Below are 16,964 nucleotides of genomic sequence, written 5' to 3'. Positions count from 1 at the left end.
TAGTCGGTTTATCGAACCCTGCTCCACAGCAAAACAGTCCGCTCGATGTAACTTTGTACAGCGTAGCTCGCCAGCATCAATTAAAGCTCTCCAATCACAATCCGATCGCGTCCCAGACGCGCTTTTGGAAGCTCGACAACGACAGATACAACGTCATCTGGGGCCTTTGGAAAGCAAGTGCTGTTGTTACTGCCAGAGCTCCAAAAATTACAATTTCAGTTGATTTGGTTTTTTCTCTTTGACTCTGCCCGCCACCATGGCGCCCTCAGCCGCCAAGCTCAAAGAAGCACTCATTGACGGAACCTGCGAAATTTACAAGGCAGAACCTGACGGAACCTCGGTCAATAAAGTCCGGCGGCATGTCGAAGAAAAGCTCGGGCTAGAGGATGGCTTCTTCACCAGCGATGCTTGGAAGCAGAAAAGCAAGACAGTTATCAAGGAGCAAGTGGTGAGTATACGAGCAAAGTAGCTCTGCCAATTGTGCTATATCTCCAACTTACCCCGCTAAATTTATGTCACCAGGACAAATTGCTTGACGCAGATGGTTCCGAACCAGAGAATAAACTTGATACTAAAGCTGGCATCAAGCGACAGTCATCTGAGGTCGAGTCACCGCAGCCTAAGCGTCGGAAGAAGGCATCTGGGCCTGTGAAGAAGAAAGAGGATTCAGACATTGATGAAACTCCCAAGAAGGAATCGAAGACCAAAGTCAAGAAACTCGTATCACGCGGCAAGGCTAAGGTAGATGACTCCGATGAAGAGGACGCCAAATTGGAAGGGATTCTGTCACCTGCTGGAAATCGAAAGCGAGACGTAAAAGACGAATCTGAAGATGAAACGAAACACAGCACTCCCGAAAAAGGCAAGTCTACTACTATGAAGAAACAGGAAACACCGGGCGATGAGAAAAGCTCGTCATTCAAAAACCAGCCCGATTCAGACGCAGAAGATGCCAAGACGGATATCAAGGATGGGTCAAAACCAGAAATCAATGAAGAGGACGAGTATTCCGATGTAATCGACGAACCACCGCCCACAAAACGGAAAAGGGGCGAAAAGAAAGAGGGCTCATCAAAACTAAAGGCTTCCAAGCCAGCAGTAAAAAAGGAGGCTACCGCTACAGATGATCCCAAAGACGCAGAGATCAAGAAATTACAGTCACACCTCACCAAGTGCGGTGTTCGCAAACTATGGCACATGGAACTTAAGCAGTATGGAGACAATGCCGGAGCCAAAATTCGCCACCTGAAGAAAATGCTATCCGACATTGGCATGGACGGGCGTTTCTCAGAAGCCAAGGCCCGCGAGATCAAAGAGATGCGAGAACTGCAGGCGGATGTCGAGGCAGCTCAGGAAATGGACCGACTCTGGGGCACAAGCTCCGGCGGCAGGGCCAGCAGAAGCAAGAGCAGCGCAACCAAACAGGAGACTAAAGCGGACAGTGGGGAGGAAAACGAAGATGAGGGCGATGATGACGAAGAAGAGCCAACTTCCTTTGCTGCGAGGCGGAGAAAAGCCCACGCAGATCTCGCATTTCTAGGAGATGACAGCGATTCCGATTAGGCGACTGCAGGTCAGTTCACTTACTCAGCCACCCAGTATTCTCACAATGTGTCGGATGTAATATCTGTGAATGATGATGTGGCGGCATAGCACGGCAGTTATGTGTAACGAAAATGTCACGAAAGAAGCCAAGATAATGCCATTTTACTGCTTTTACTCTTCTTTCTCATACTATCTGTATTTTTACTATGAATGCTTGAACGAATAATGGAGCAACAGGTACATAGGAGCAAAACCAAAACAAGTTCATCATTTCATCATTAATAAACGCTTGAAAGTTACTCTGTCCAGGCCTTGTACACGATTCTAGCACCATAAGTCTCTCCCTTCTTCAAGATGACCATGTCCTTCCATTCGGGGACATTGCACGCGTTAATCCAGCGACCGGGCTCGCAGCAGAATGCACTTCGTGCGCCTCTCGCGGGCAGGCCCTCAACAGCAGGCACGTCGGTCATGTCACCGGTGTAGAACTGGAATGATGGCTCTGTGCTGAGGACTTCCAAGTGAATACCGCTCTTGGGGTGGGAGGCAGACAAGTTGAGAGCAAGAGGCTGTGAACGAGTGTCGATCGGTACGGACGACGGGTCAGCGGTGGTTACGAAGCAGCGATCGATTTCTGGTCCGGTGGCGCCCAAGACAAAAGGCTTGGAGGTGTCAAGCTCGGGGAAAGGAACAGGGCCGCTGAGAGGAATGGAATCGTCATTGGCGGGTAGATGGCTGTTGGTCGCAAGAGTAACCTTGGTGCCCGTGATATTCGTATCGCCGGTGAGGTTGAAGTAGGAGTGGTTGGTCAGGTTGATGATGGTCTCGTCCGCGCCTCCAACCAGCTTCGCCTCATACTCAATACCCAGAACGATGATCTCCTTCCCGTCAACAACCTGGTTTCCAGTGGTGTAGATGACCTTGGCCTCCACAGCGCCTGGGTAGCCCTCATCGCCATCCTCGCTGCGGAGAGTGTACTCGACGCTTTCGCCACCCTTCAGGCCCTGCACGCCAGGAATCTCCTTGGTTCCCACGGGTGTAGGGCCCTTCCAGATACGCTTACCCCAGCCCTCGTTGCCGCCGTGCAAAGTGTTGAGGCCGTCGTTGGCGGCAAGCGGATACTCCTTGCCGCCGTTGAGGCTGTTGATCTTGGCGTCTTTGATGCGGTTTGCGATGCGCCCGATGGTCTCTCCGAAATAGGCAGAGTTGTATTTCACATACTGCTCTTGTTCTGGGAACCCAAGCACAATGTTTGTGTCCTTGACCTTGAAGTCCTGGATAATGGCGCCGAGGGGCAGGAAATTGAAAGGCGCGTCAGTCATGGTGATGTGATGGCTGGTGCGGGCAAGTGGTTGAAACAAAGTTGAGCTGGAAATCTGCAGGGTCTTCCGGCAGCGTTTATATTCGGCAGAGCTGTCCGACGGATACACAAGCTCGGTGTATATATAAACGAAGTGCTACATACAACAACGTTAGCTATGGGGAAATTATGGGCTGCAATGGCGATTATCTCGGATCTATTGTGGCTTCTGTGTCCCCATTTCGTCGGAAAAGAGAGCGCATTCAGGCTGTTTTAATGCCTTCGCGGATCCTCTGCGCGGATATATGTGCAAAGGAGCTCCACCGCGTTCGATGGCGGCGGGGCAATGGCGGGGTAGTTGGAGGCAGTTGGAGACGTTTGCTGCGCGCTCGCATAACAAAATTCGGGGCCTTGCAGATGCCTAGTGGAAGGCAATATAGCCAAAATATGGCAGTTGACTTGACTCGTCATTAAGAGCACAGACTACCTTTTAGAAGCTCTTTATTTGAGGTCTCAATATCTAGCAAGGATATTTTGTTTATTACTTTACAGTGGAGGCTTGAGCTCTTTGCCGGCAAGATTACCAGCCAATTCCACTACATCCCCGTGATAAAATCCCTTATGGCGGCTTGACGCCAAGGCCAGAGACTAATGCCCATTATGGATTTGTGATTTTCCCATAGTCGTGAGGTCAAGCATAGTGCTCTGTGTATCCGCTCATAATTCACCCTTTTCTATTGCCATTATCATCATTCACATCGCCGTTCCATCGTGTCCACCGGGCCTTCGCCCATAAACGGCCTCCGCCAGCATTCGTAGCTGCATTGGGAACTGAGGGTCCCCGTATTGCTCGATAATACCCTGTTTCTCCACAGCGCACCGCAGGTCTGACCCTTGGGACGTATCTATCCCCAGCTGTTCACAGGCTGGCTTTTTCTCGTTGTTCCACCAGGGAGGTAACAAACCCGAGACAGTGGCAGCTTTCCTCAAGATGTTCCGGAAACCACGCAGGCCGTCGGTGTTGCCAGCATAGACACTGCCCTCCATGAAGTCGCCTTCCATGACATAATATCTTCAACACGGAGGCGGTAGGTATCAATCAGCAGCCTGTACACATCGATCTCGGGGCGGTTGTGAAGCCACGTGCCATTACCAAGGCGGGTGAAAGACATAGAAATCGGTTAGTCTAGTCCTTTTGGGGGGGGGGGGGGGGGGCGTTTGCAGATGGTTGTTTTTACCACAGGTTTTCTTATGGGTTTTCCAATCAGCTTTTTGGCGTTCTCGGGAGCAATTGCGTCGTTGGAGCACTTGGCACATCTCTTGAGGGAGACCTCGGGTGGCCCTTTGCTACAGGCGTTGCATTTCGCATCCATTATGAAGCTCCTGATTTGAGCAAGACGTGGAGGTAAAAGGGATGCTGAGAGAGGGTAAAGAAAAGCAGATGCGAGATGCAAGGAAGCCTGCTTAAGCTCCTACTTTTGGTTCTTGATGACTGGTATTTGTTGCACGCCAGTGTACATGTGACCCTATGCAAAACGTCTGCCCGTTTGCAATATCAATATATATCAATTGATAGCCCGTGAGTCTTCCTTTTAAGATGGCGGTAAGCACGTCGCTGGTTTCTGGGGTCATTTGAAGTAATGTATATGCCTGCATTAATCAAGGTCACCTAGATTAATCAGGGTCAGTAAAACTTAGCTGTGAGATGTTGGCCAAACTAAGCTAAGGAGGTACTATTTCTAGGCCCTGAATTGGTTATGGAAATATCTCTCTAAATTAAATCGATTGAAGTTTCAACATTCTATATTGTCTGTATCTATCCGTATAGTAGTAAGTGAAGTGGTGGCTTATGTACATCCTACATGTAGCTTTTGTTTTTTTTTTGGCTGAAGCTCCCCTGATTAGTCCCGCCAGGCGTACCTTACAGCGGGCTTGTGCGTGCTCCCCGCAGGTGCAGCCCGCTTTTGCCCGGCTGCAGAGCGCCATCAGATCGCTGCTGCTTTTCCACGTGGCGCTGCGTCGAATTCGCAGAGGCGCCGCCGGGTCTTGTGACGCGCAGCCCAGTCAACCCCAGACAGTTGCGTTTCTGACAGCTTTAAACGATTGATGCGGCTCGTGCCACTGATGCTGCCCTTTCGTCCGATCACGAATAAGGTAGCTGGAAGACTTATCCCTGCTTGCGCCTCCAGAAGCCCTTCAGACTGAGCCTTTTCCTTGCCGGCGAGGCTGCTTGACCGCTTTCCGGCCCCCATTCTGATACCCGCTAACGCCTCTTTCTCTCAACCTCCTCTCCAACTCTCTCCCCGCAGCGCCTTTTCTCAATCCCAGCCTCAGGCCTTAAGATACCCTAGAAGAAGGCTGAAAACCATGACTGAATCTGTAAATGCCACACCAAAGCGGAAGAGAGAGTCTGATATTTCTCCTTCGCCGCTAAAATTTTCGTTCGATCTCTCCGCGACCGGCCCACCGGAAGATGGCAACAACAGCCCACACTCCTCAACCGTTGTACATAGGTTTCGCGGTCTCGCTCTCGGCAGTGGGAGCAGAGTTGTCGAAGCTGCTGATGAAATGGACATAGAGTTCGATGAAGCTACCAGGAAACGCCACAGATCAGACGAAGGTGCCCATACTATTGCAGAGATGCAACCAGCCCTAATCCCACAGCCAGAGCTAGCATTACAGCCAGAGACAGAGCTGAAGCCAGAGATGGGAACGGGCGAAGTGATGGAAACGGCTCTTCACCCTTCGTTGCAGCTAGAGGTTCCACACCCGTCAACTGAAGGTCTACTCCAGAACACGTATCCATCCATCAACCGCCTATCCGAGTCCCAGTCTAGAAACAAGAGAGCCGGCACCCCGCCCCTGCGTTTCAAAAAGGGGCATCCCCATGAGGGACTGTCCGAGGCCGATGATGAAGCAGAGGTTGTAGATCCTCTGCGAGCCTCGTTAACATGGCATGAGGACGAAATCACTATTTACGACCCGAATGATAAGGATGACGACGGCACTGGCATTAATGGCATTGGATTTAAGCCCACTCCAGCGCTTGCTCATGCACGGGTCATGAAGAGGCGGCAGCAGATGGCAGAATACAGAAAACGAGAAGAGAACGAGGCAAGGAATAAGAGGAGTCAGAGACGTCGAGGGGATGTTGCTACACCCGCTAGGCGGGATCACAAGTCTCTCCCCTCAAGGAAAGTCAGATTTACAGATGGCGAGAGCAGAAACCTTACAATGACGGCATGATTATGATACTATTGATGATTGGCAAACTGGGAAGCAACATTTTGGCATGGGCAATGATATCAAAACGATATCAGATGAATGACGGCGTTTGATGGGACTTGATGGCTTGAACGAAATACTTTTGCAATGCTCTCAAGGCAGACAAGGGGCATGGGCTGGCGGCGTTGGGACTTTTGGGACACTGGTACTGTTTGCGAACAGCAGCCAAGGAATGAGTTCAGGACTTCCGATCCTTCTGAGGGGATTATGGATAATTCCTTATATATACGCTTTTGACAACCCTCCTCATAATATCGTATTGAACAGAAACCGGCCGTAATATCCAAGTGGAATCTCTTATTCTTGTATTCATACACATAATGGTACAAGGCAGCACATCTGCCTAGGTAAGCTTCACCAAATCTTATACCAGGCTCGATTTCGGGCTTTTTGCTCCTCCTCTATCCTCTGCTGCTCACGCCTCTCTTCGGCCAGCTTCTTTGCCTGCTCTTTTTTGTTCTGCGTGACCACCTCAATGTGTCGCTTCATCTGGATCTTCTCGGAACGCCGCAGGTACTGGCAGTATTCGTAGGAGGCGATGCTACCTAACATGAAGAATCCAACTGCCCAATTGGCAGATTTGGCGGCATTGCCTGCAATAGAAGAATTTGTTAGCTACCAGCTTCGTCCTCCACCAGAGTACTCTTGGTATTAAAGATGCGGTCGCCAGCGTACCTTGAAGCACAAATTTCAAGCCGCCAAGGCCAGCCCCAGCTCCAATGCCAGTCAACAGTCCTTGCCGCGCACACGGTGTATTCGCAATGTTTGTAAAGTCCTCTTTCTTTATCATAGAGACCGCTGCTGAAAACGCAGTCTGAGAATTCGGAGTTCCATCAGGGTTCTTGGCCGACTCTGGAACCTGATCGCCTTCTGCTATCGGCTTGGACCACACATGCAGAACCTTTTCGTTCGGATTGGGCCGCTCATTGTCATTGGTCGGGGCCATTTCTGGCTACCTTGCTTGTCGAAATTGTAGCATGGACGATCTGGGGCCTGGGAATCGACTGGCAGCAGTTATGACGCTCGCACGATTTATCGTCGAATTGGTGCTTCAGAGTGGGCTGTGGCTGTGCTGAGCTCTTCTGTGGCTGAAAATCAATTAAAGGTGTGGCGCTTACTAGCCAGACTGAGTCGCGTATCAGCGCGTACCAACGCGTCTCCCTGATAGCTGCCCACACACATCTTCGCGAAAGATCCTCTGCGAGCGAGTGTCGTTTGGTACGGGCCACTACTCGATTTTGTTTACTTGCCCGGCCAACCATTGCACATTCTGCACTGCAGACACGAAGATAGCAGCTACTTCGAGACGACCCCATCGATATCATAGCAAATTGGTGCAGAATATCATAATCCATGACGAGGCTATCAACCGATTAAGTTCGAGCTCTCTGATTGCCAAATTGGCAGCGACCCCTCCTTAACGCCTTTGCGATGCCGAACACATCTCTGCGCCGCCCAGCAAAGGGCTACAAAAAAGGGGGCAAAGCTGCATACCATGGCCCAAAAACCCGAACTTTTGCTGCGTCCTCGAGGGCCGAAGGTACCTCTGCAGATGAAAAGTGGGAGCGTACTCGTTTGGCCCAAAGCATTGACGACAAGATGGGATTTGCCCGTTATGAAAGTGGGAAGAGGAAAGAAGGGTGGCTAGTCAACGTTCAGCCCACTTCTATCGAGGACGAGAGGATACCAGGTGGCCGAGCAGCTTTGGACTGCTACTTTATAGAACTCGATGGGAGCACATTCAAAGCTACGGTCGAGTATGATCCTTACTTTATAATCGCGGTCAAAAAAGGCCGAGAGTCTGAAGTTGAGGAATGGGTGAAGAGGGTGCCTGGCGGTGGAGTTGTAAAGTCCGTCAGGAGAATGGAAAAGGAAGATCTCAGCATGCCGAATCATTTGATGGGCTACCGACGGACATTCATCGAGCTCAAGTTTGCCAACGTCAGCGACCTAATGTCCGCAAGAAGAGACATCATGCCGATTGCGGAGAAGAATAGGAAGAATATGAATGCCATGGATGCATATGCCGAGGTTGCGACGTAAGTACCATCGAAAGACATCGTGGCGGGGTCTTTTCTTTTAGGTTGAAGTTTATAACACTTACGGCTACAGAATGAGCGGCGACTTCGATCTTTTTGATAATGATTTACGAGATGACGAGCGAAACGCCAGTAATTCTATTTCTGAGGCGAGCGATTTCATCGTTGACATTCGCGAATACGATGTTCCATACCATGTTAGAGTAATGATAGACTTAGGTATATGACCTTGTGTATGGCAAGATCTCGGGGTTCAGCGGTTCGGCTAACCATCTTTTCCAGATATACGAGCCGGAAAGTGGTATTTTGTCGAAGCAAAGCATGGCATCACGAAGATTATACCAAACGAGGACAGATCCCTACCAGCCGATCCGGTTGTTATGGCATACGATATCGAAACATCGAAACTGCCCCTGAAATTCCCCGACGCCGCTACCGATCAGATTATGATGATATCATACATGATTGATGGCCAAGGATTCCTGATCACAAATAGAGAAATTATTTCTGAGGACATTGGCGATTTCGACTACACCCCAAAGCCCGAGTATCCTGGACCTTTCATGATTTTCAATGAGCCGGATGAAAAAGCCCTTATCGAAAGATTCTTTCTTCATATCAAAGAGGCGCGCCCTACCGTCATTGCGACTTACAACGGTGACTTCTTTGATTGGCCTTTTGTCGAGACGAGAGCGAGCATAAATGGCATCGACATGTACCAAGAGATTGGTTGGAAGAGAGACAGCGAAGACCAGTTCAAGTGTAACTATAGTGTTCATATGGACTGCTTCCATTGGGTCAACCGAGATTCTTACTTGCCCCAAGGATCTCGAGGTTTGAAGGCCGTTACAGTCGCCAAGCTCGGATATGACCCCGATGAACTCGATCCCGAATTGATGACGCCATATGCGCAAGAGCGACCACAGACGTTGGCAGAGTACTCAGTTTCCGATGCTGTTGCAACCTACTATCTGTACATGAAGTATGTACATCCTTTCATCTTCTCTCTCTGCACAATTCTGCCATTGGGAGGAGACGATGTCCTAAGGAAAGGTACCGGTACGCTCTGTGAGATGCTTCTGATGGTTCAAGCATACCAAAAGGAGATTGTACTACCGAATAAGCACGTAACTCCGAAAGAAGCTTTCTGGGATGGCCACCTTCTCGACTCTGAGACGTATGTCGGCGGCCACGTCGAGAGTATTGAAGCTGGCGTCTTTCGATCTGATATTCCCGTCAATTTTGCCGTCGATCCCGGCGCAGTTAATGAGCTCCTGCGAGATTTGGACAATGCGTTGAAATTCGTCATCACCGTTGAGGAGAATAAGTCTCTAGACGATGTTACCAACTATGATGAGGTCAAGCAGCAGATTAAGAGCAAGCTTGAGGCCTTGAAAGAGACGCCAAATCGAAACGAAAGGCCGCTCATCTACCACTTGGACGTCGCCTCTATGTATCCAAACATTATGACAACAAATCGATTGCAACCGGACTCCATGATTTCAGAATCAGATTGCGCGGCTTGTGATTTCAATCGGCCAGGCAAGACATGCGATCGACGATTACCTTGGGCCTGGAGAGGAGAGTATATCCCTGCCAAAAGGGACGAGTATAACATGATTCGGCATGCTCTTGAGAATGAAAAGTTTCCTGGGAAAACACCTTATGCTCCACCGAGGACATTTCAAGATTTGTCGGCAGATGAGCAAGCAAATTTAGTGAGGAAGCGTCTTCAACTCTACTCTCAGAAGGTATACCACAAGATTCACGACTCTACTACCATTGTTCGCGAAGCAATTATTTGTCAGCGTGAGAATCCTTTCTATATCAATACCGTCCGTGATTTTCGTGATCGTCGTTACGATTACAAAGGCAAAGCCAAAGTGTGGAAGGGGAAAACGGATGCGCTAAAGTCATCTGGAGCACCCGGCAATGAGATTGACGATGCCAAAAAGATGATCATTTTATACGATTCTCTACAGCTTGCGCACAAGGTTATTCTGAACTCTTTCTACGGATACGTCATGAGAAAAGGTTCTCGATGGTACTCTATGGAAATGGCGGGTGTTACATGCTTGACAGGAGCCACGATTATTCAACTTGCTCGTCAGCTTGTTGAACGCCTTGGAAGACCCCTCGAGCTGGATACAGACGGTATTTGGTGCATGCTTCCCGCTTCTTTCCCAGAGAACTTTGCGTTCAAGCTGAAGAATGGCAAAAAGCTGAACATATCATATCCCTGCGTCATGCTTAACCATCTTGTGCATGACAAATTCACCAACCACCAGTATCAGACTTTGGTGGATGACAAGACTCATAAATACGAGACTCATAGCGACAATTCCATCTTTTTCGAAGTTGATGGTCCCTATAGGGCAATGATTCTGCCCACTTCGAAAGAGGAGGATAAGAATTTGAAGAAGCGATACGCCGTGTTCAATGATGACGGCAGTCTGGCAGAATTGAAAGGATTTGAGGTTAAACGTCGTGGTGAGCTTAAGCTCATTAAGATCTTCCAACAGCAGATATTCAAATTTTTCTTGGAAGGAGAAGATTTGACGCAATGTTACAAAGCCGTTGCCAAGGTTGCAAATCAATGGCTAGACGTGTTGGATAATAAAGGATCTACCCTAGCTGACGAAGAACTGATGGAGCTGATTTCCGAAAACCGAAGCATGTCCAAAACGTTGGAAGAATATGGAAGTCAAAAGTCTACCAGTATCACAACTGCACGACGTCTCGCCGACTTTTTAGGTGAGCAGATGGTAAAAGACAAAGGTCTGAATTGTAAATTCATCATCTGTTCTCGGCCACGAAATGCTCCTGTTACAGAACGAGCTGTGCCTGTAGCAATCTTCTCTGCGGAAGAGACTGTGAAGCGAACATATCTAAAGAAGTGGCTCAAGGAGGAGCCTGCAGATACCGATCCTCGAGCCCTTCTAGATTGGGATTATTACTCGGAGCGTCTTGGATCTGTGATCCAAAAGCTCATCACCATTCCTGCCGCGTTACAGAAAGTCCGCAATCCCGTACCCAGAGTTCCTCATCCTGATTGGCTTCAACGAAGAATCAATATCAAGGATGATAAGATGAAGCAAAAGAAACTTACAGACCTCTTTAGCAGCAAAGAACCGTTAGCAGATATTACAAACATTAATCGAGCAGAAGACATGGAGGACTTTGGCGCCAAGCTGCTTAAACCAAAGCAACTCGGTGAACTTATTGCATCGTCACAACCACCGGCCGTTTCTCAGAAACGAAAGTCTCCCGAGCCAGCGGAGAATCCCAATCCAATGGCCGCTTTGCCAGACAACATGCCTGGTCCATCAGACGACTACGTCGGATTCTTAGAGTATCAGAAGAAGAAGTGGAAACTGCAGAAGCAAGCACGTATTCGGAGGAGGCAGCTGTTTGGCGAGAGACGAAGCAACGCAAACAGCAACATTCAGCAAACATTCATGAAACAGGCGCATTTTACGTTCATGAACACATGGCAACTTCTTCACCTCAAGGCCACCGATACCCCTGGCGTTGTAACAGCGCACGTGTTGATAGATGCGAAGATCCACACACTGAAGATTAATGTTCCTCGACAAGTCTTCCTCAACCTTAAGAAAGAAGAGCTACCAGACGTCGAGATTCCTGGGTGTGAGGTTGAGCAAGTCAATTATACTCTTCCCAACGGCCATCAATCCAAGCATCTCTTCAAACTCACTGTGCCAGAAGACGTATACTTCAACGAGGCGGAGAAATTTTCACTCTTGTTCAATCATCCTAGTGTCGAGGGTGTGTATGAAAAGCAGGTGCCCTTGAATATTCGCGCAGTCCTTCGACTAGGTAATCTCTGCACTATTGACGAGCAGCAGGAGGCAGTTCTTGGTAAAGGTCTTGAGCAGGGATTCGATCTGATGGGTCTGAAACGACCTATCAAACCAAAGACGTATCTGGAGTCGTCTCCGTTGGCTTATATCTATGTATCTCACATTACTGCGGGAGATCGCCAAATATTCGGCTTATTCTCTACTACAAGCGATCAGGCTTACGTCGTGATACTGCAGAAGGGAAGAGATTCTGGCTCAGATCTCCCCAATATCACGAGAATGTACTCGGAACTGCTTGCAAGGAGAGCGGAAGAAGCTGCGGGTACGAATTGGCAGGATTGTTTCAGTTACCAAGAGAAGGTTACTTTCAAGATTACTCAAGTGACAACACGGCGCAAAGCGCATTTGGAGATAGCCGATGTTGTGAGGAAACTGCGCAAAGACGAATCACGACCACAAATGATGGTGATTCAATCGTCTCAGCACAACCTCCTTGTCCATGACGTCCCCATTCTGGGCGAGTTTCCCGTATTGCCTCTCAAATATGACGCCTCTGATAGCTCATTACCACCTTTGGGCTGGCAAGCGGTCGTTGCGCGACGTCTAGTTGGGCATTACCTAGGGCTAGGCTCCTGGATCTTGCATCTCACAGCTCTGGCACGCTACGGCGATGTACCGCTGTGTAATCTCGAGCGTGATGACCCTCGGTTCTTGATTGACATTGCTTATGCTCGACGGCTACAAGCGAACGGGGTGGTGTTGTGGTGGTCACCAGACCCTCGGCCAGATCATGCCGGTTATGAAAAGGATGATATTACCGGCTCACTCGACACGGTCAAGATGCCTAGTATCAATAACCCCGGAACGTTTTCATCGGTCTGCATTGACCTGGATATCCGAAATCTTACCATCAATACGATTCTAACATCGTCTTTGATCAACGAACTCGAAGGCGCTGAATCAATATCATTCAACCCTACAGCTGATGGGTCTGAGATCCTTGCTTCAGAGAATGGATTTGCGAACGCCGGAGTATTAGTTCTTCGTGAGATGGTCAAGGCATGGTGGGCGGAAGCTTGCAAAGGCAGTACCATGGCCGACGTACTCGTTCAACATCTTGTCCGATGGGTTGAGAATCCAGATTCGTTCATGTACGATCGAGCACTGCATTACTACGTGCAAATGATGTCGCGGAAAGCCTTCCAGCAGCTCATGTCAGATTTCAGGCGCGTCGGCTCACAAGTCATCTTTGCAAGCGCCAACCGACTGATTCTTCAGACGACCAAGGCCGAGGTTGGCAATGCGTATGCTTATAGCCAGTACATCATCAAGTCAATCAAGAGCAAGTCTTTATTCCATTTCATTGACTTGGAGATCAAGGAGTACTGGGACTATCTGGTATGGTACGATGAGTTCAACTACGGCGGCCGGGCTACTCAAGTGGTTGCAGAATCTGAAGAGCAGGATTTGGAGACTATCATGCACTGGCAGATGGCAACATTCCTGCCCGTTCGTCTGCAGCCCATTTTCCAGGATTGGGTGATTGAATTCATCCAGCTCATGCATAAGCTAAAGCGGCCAGAAAACAATGATCCTGACTCTACTCCACGGCTCACTCAGCTGCCAAATCGGAAGCAGGATCCCGATGGCGAAACTCAGATTATTCTTGGCAAGACTTTTGAAAAGCCAATGAAGAAAGTCATTGTTGGTCTCATCAATCAGCAGAAGCGCGAACTCATGCATCCAGAACTGGCAGAGGACTACAGCTTCCCCTCCCTGCCAGGTTCACACCTCGCCTTACGCAATCCAATTCTTGAACTTGTCAAGTCAATCATGCAAGTGCTGTCTCTTGACAAGAATATTACACTAGAAGCGAGACTGTTGCGCAAGGAGCTGCTCGCCCTATTCGAGATCCGTGAATTTTCCAAAGAGGGTACGTTTACAAACCCTTCAGAGAGTCTCAAACTGCTACAGGTGTCTTGTGACAGCTGTACCATGACGCGTGACCTGGATCTCTGCCGCGACGAGGATTTGTTTAGCTCTTCCGGAGAGAACGGTGGCCAGAGCTGGCAATGCGCCTTCTGCAACACCGAGTATGATAGGGTGAGCATCGAGGAGCGATTACTCGCCATGGTAGAGGGGTGGACGACGGAGTGGTCTTGTCAGGATCTCAAGTGTGAGCGGTGCGGTGCGTTGAGGGTGAATGACTTTATGGAGCATTGCACTTGCAGTGGTGGATGGAAGGAGGTGTTGTCACGGGAGGAGATTGTGCGGAAACTGGCTGTTATGAGGCGAGTAGCGAAGTATTACGGCTTGAGGATGCTTGGAAATGTGGTGGATGGGTTGTCTGAGGCGTTGTAAAGAAAAAAGAAAAGGCATGAAAGGCCGGGCTGGGGAAGGGAGGTGGCATTGACTTGGCGTTGTTGTTTTCGGGTAATCTGGTTATGAGAAGCAATATTGGCTGTTAAATTTATAGTAATTATACAATGTATATGGGCCAGAATATTTTGAAAAGAACAGTTTCTTCTTTGCGGTACAAGATGGCACTGCCGTTTCTATTGCCATGTATCAACCGGCAGGCCAACAGAAATAGTATGAAGTGGGAAGAATTAGCAGGAAAGTGAATTTGGTGAAGCATGGCAGAGAAAGAGTGCCAGTCAGCCATCGAATATGTCTTGTTCGTCGATTTAACAGAAGTATCTCCTTTCTGTCTTGGCTTTCATTACTCATGCCTGATGTTTCTATCAATTCTCTATGAAACAAGGGCATATCTGCGCCTGTTATCATTTAACACCTTCAGGCAACCCAAGAAAAACGGATTCGATTGCCTAGGCATTTCTTCATCTTCATCCAGCAAATCCTCCACGGGCCATCTTCTTAGCCCTCGCATCTCTCCTATTGTGATTCGCCCTCGATCCCTTATGCGACTCCTTATTCCTCCTCGCCGCCTCTGTTTCCTTTTCGCCCGAAGGCCCGGCGACGTTTCCTCCCCTGCCACGGCCTCCACGACCGCGACCACCTCCTCCTCGCGCGCGGCCGCCTCTGCCGCCGCCGCCGCCACCTCTGTTGCTGGAGTTACCACCGTCGGGATCACTCTCCTCGGCACCTGAGCCGGCGGGGCTGTCTCTCCACGCACTGCGATCGAGTTGCGCCTGTTGGCCGCTCCAGGCGTACTTGGCCTCCAGACGCCTCATCTGCGTGGGATTCCTCTGCAGCATCACTGCCCATCCTTCGATGGCTTCATCAGCCATGCCCGTTTCATCTCGTAATTTTCCGCGGGTGGCGCCTCTCCTTGTGTCCGCGTCTCTGGCGAATATCCTAATGTCCGCTTGGAATGCGCGGAAGAGAAGCTCTTCGTTGCTGTCGTTGACACCGTTGGCTTCCTGGTCTCCTGTGTCGACGGTGCCTCCCACGTCTGCAGCATCGTAGGTGTCGTCTCGCTCGTCATCATCTGGATCGAGCGCTGCGAGGGCGGATAAAATAGCTGCCTTGTTTGGAGCAGTGGATTTGTCTTTGAGGATGTCATCGGCAGTCTTTTCTGGGTTCTTGCCGAATGAAATCTTGGAAGTATCAACTATTAGTCGGTCAAAGTCGTCGTCATCGAATACATTTCGTCTTGTGGGTAGTTGAGGTGGTGTAGAGTGTGGCGCAAGATCTTTATGTGGTCTAGCATCATGCTCCGTATGTGATCTAATATCGTAATGTTAGCCACGTATTCATCTCATCATCTCACCATCTCATCATCTCATCATGCCAAGATATCTTTAAAAACTCACAGTGTCTCACTCCTATCCGCATTAGCAAGATGGGGCGGTAATGATTCGTCAAACAGACTTGCAATGACCTTTTCCACGTCGTCGTTGTACTCATCCAAGCATTTCGCTATGAATCCAGCCCCCAAGTCTGGGAAGATATCCTGGATATTAGTAATTTGGCTCATCTTATGTATATGCATTTCCGCATGTACATCCTCAGCCGCCTCTACCCCCTTTCCTTTATCTATTTTTCTCTTGACTAATTTCTTTGGCCGAACAATGACGCCTGTTTTAAATGCTTCCAGTGCTGTGATGCGGACTTTGAGATTGGATGGCGCCGTCGGCGATGATTCTAATTTTCTGAGCAAGGCTTTGAGGATGGGCGTGTTTGTCACAAGATCTGCCGCGAGAGAATCGTTGGGATTCAGAGTTCCCTTCTTGTGTGCTTCCGCTGCAGCTTGAATGGCGAATAGTTGATCGCTAATCATGGACCACTTTGGAGGCTCAGTCTCAATCAATCCAATGAGACATAGGTAGACGGTGGTGATGATGGCTTTTCGAAGAGGAGGATTGATGACCTGAAAACAAGTGACCAGGCCGTCAAAGAAGTCGGATCCAGCCAGGAGGAGTATACACGCATGAGGTGAAACGTGTAGCAGCGGATTTAAACGTATCAGCTCTGCTTCGACAAGTCTTAGGTCCCCTTTGCTTCCGGCATCGAGCTGTGGAATGAGGAGCTTTTTGAGAGACAGTAAGGAGGATTCGATGGGAGTGGCGTGAGAAGCGAATAACTGTGAAAATAGAGGCCCCGTGTGCTTCTTTGGGAATATCTTTGCAAACCCGGCCAAAAATTTCACGTCTAATAGCCCAGGCGGCGGCGATACTGTGAGAAGCCGTGAGATGAGGCGGAATATCGTCTTCAGCAGCCGCGGTGATGCTGTCCTTGCGCCAGACTCTGTAGCCGTCTCCTCTACAAATGTCGATACAAACAACGTCAGAGACTCATCTCCTGCAGCTGCTCGCTTGAACGCCGCATCTTCCAGGTCCAGATAAGCTTGCGACAGCGCAGTCCAAGCTTCCGATAGAGCATCCCAGTCGTCAGATGAGATGTGCTGCCGCCATGAGGCCTTTGGAAACGGCGCAAAGGGCGGGAGAGAAGCCATTGCTGTGGACGATTTTGAGAAAGAAAATAAAGATTTCCTTGTGAGATGCAGTATCA

The 16,964-nt window shown here is 49.3% G+C and overlaps 6 protein-coding genes across 6 annotated transcripts; 3 read left to right on the top strand and 3 right to left on the bottom strand.

Moving 5' to 3' along the window:
- Nucleotides 1–256: 256 nt before the first annotated feature.
- TGAM01_v200842 (hypothetical protein) lies at nt 257–1,563 on the top strand (the record flags this gene model as incomplete). The annotated part of the gene is made up of 2 exons (XM_018808912.1): nt 257–448; nt 523–1,563. 2 exons carry the CDS (start codon nt 257–259, stop codon nt 1,561–1,563), a joined length of 1,233 nt encoding a protein of 410 aa, XP_018657902.1.
- A 278-nt stretch (nt 1,564–1,841) lies between these two features.
- Nucleotides 1,842–2,867, bottom strand: TGAM01_v200843 (aldose 1-epimerase; the record flags this gene model as incomplete). The annotated part of the gene is made up of 1 exon (XM_018808913.1): nt 1,842–2,867. One exon carries the CDS (start codon nt 2,865–2,867, stop codon nt 1,842–1,844), a length of 1,026 nt encoding a protein of 341 aa, XP_018657903.1.
- Nucleotides 2,868–5,212: 2,345 nt separating this feature from the next.
- TGAM01_v200841 (hypothetical protein) lies at nt 5,213–6,091 on the top strand (the record flags this gene model as incomplete). Its single annotated transcript, XM_018808914.2, has 1 exon — nt 5,213–6,091. One exon carries the CDS (start codon nt 5,213–5,215, stop codon nt 6,089–6,091), a length of 879 nt encoding a protein of 292 aa, XP_018657904.1.
- A 393-nt stretch (nt 6,092–6,484) lies between these two features.
- TGAM01_v200840 (hypothetical protein) lies at nt 6,485–7,076 on the bottom strand (the record flags this gene model as incomplete). The annotated part of the gene is made up of 2 exons (XM_018808915.1): nt 6,485–6,723; nt 6,806–7,076. The coding sequence occupies 2 exons, from the start codon at nt 7,074–7,076 to the stop codon at nt 6,485–6,487; spliced, it is 510 nt and encodes a 169-aa protein (XP_018657905.1).
- A 485-nt stretch (nt 7,077–7,561) lies between these two features.
- Nucleotides 7,562–14,351, top strand: TGAM01_v200839 (DNA polymerase epsilon catalytic subunit A; the record flags this gene model as incomplete). The annotated part of the gene is made up of 3 exons (XM_018808916.1): nt 7,562–8,169; nt 8,243–8,388; nt 8,452–14,351. 3 exons carry the CDS (start codon nt 7,562–7,564, stop codon nt 14,349–14,351), a joined length of 6,654 nt encoding a protein of 2,217 aa, XP_018657906.1.
- A 485-nt stretch (nt 14,352–14,836) lies between these two features.
- On the bottom strand, nt 14,837–16,908 carry TGAM01_v200838 (hypothetical protein; the record flags this gene model as incomplete). Its single annotated transcript, XM_018808917.1, has 2 exons — nt 14,837–15,680; nt 15,767–16,908. 2 exons carry the CDS (start codon nt 16,906–16,908, stop codon nt 14,837–14,839), a joined length of 1,986 nt encoding a protein of 661 aa, XP_018657907.1.
- Nucleotides 16,909–16,964: the final 56 nt, after the last annotated feature.

This window comes from Trichoderma gamsii (genome assembly GCF_001481775.2).
Source record: "Trichoderma gamsii strain T6085 chromosome Unknown Scaffold_2.2, whole genome shotgun sequence".
NCBI lineage: Eukaryota > Fungi > Ascomycota > Sordariomycetes > Hypocreales > Hypocreaceae > Trichoderma > Trichoderma gamsii.
The sequence above is the reverse complement of the archived record's forward strand: the minus strand, read 5'-3'. Positions and strand labels throughout refer to the sequence as shown.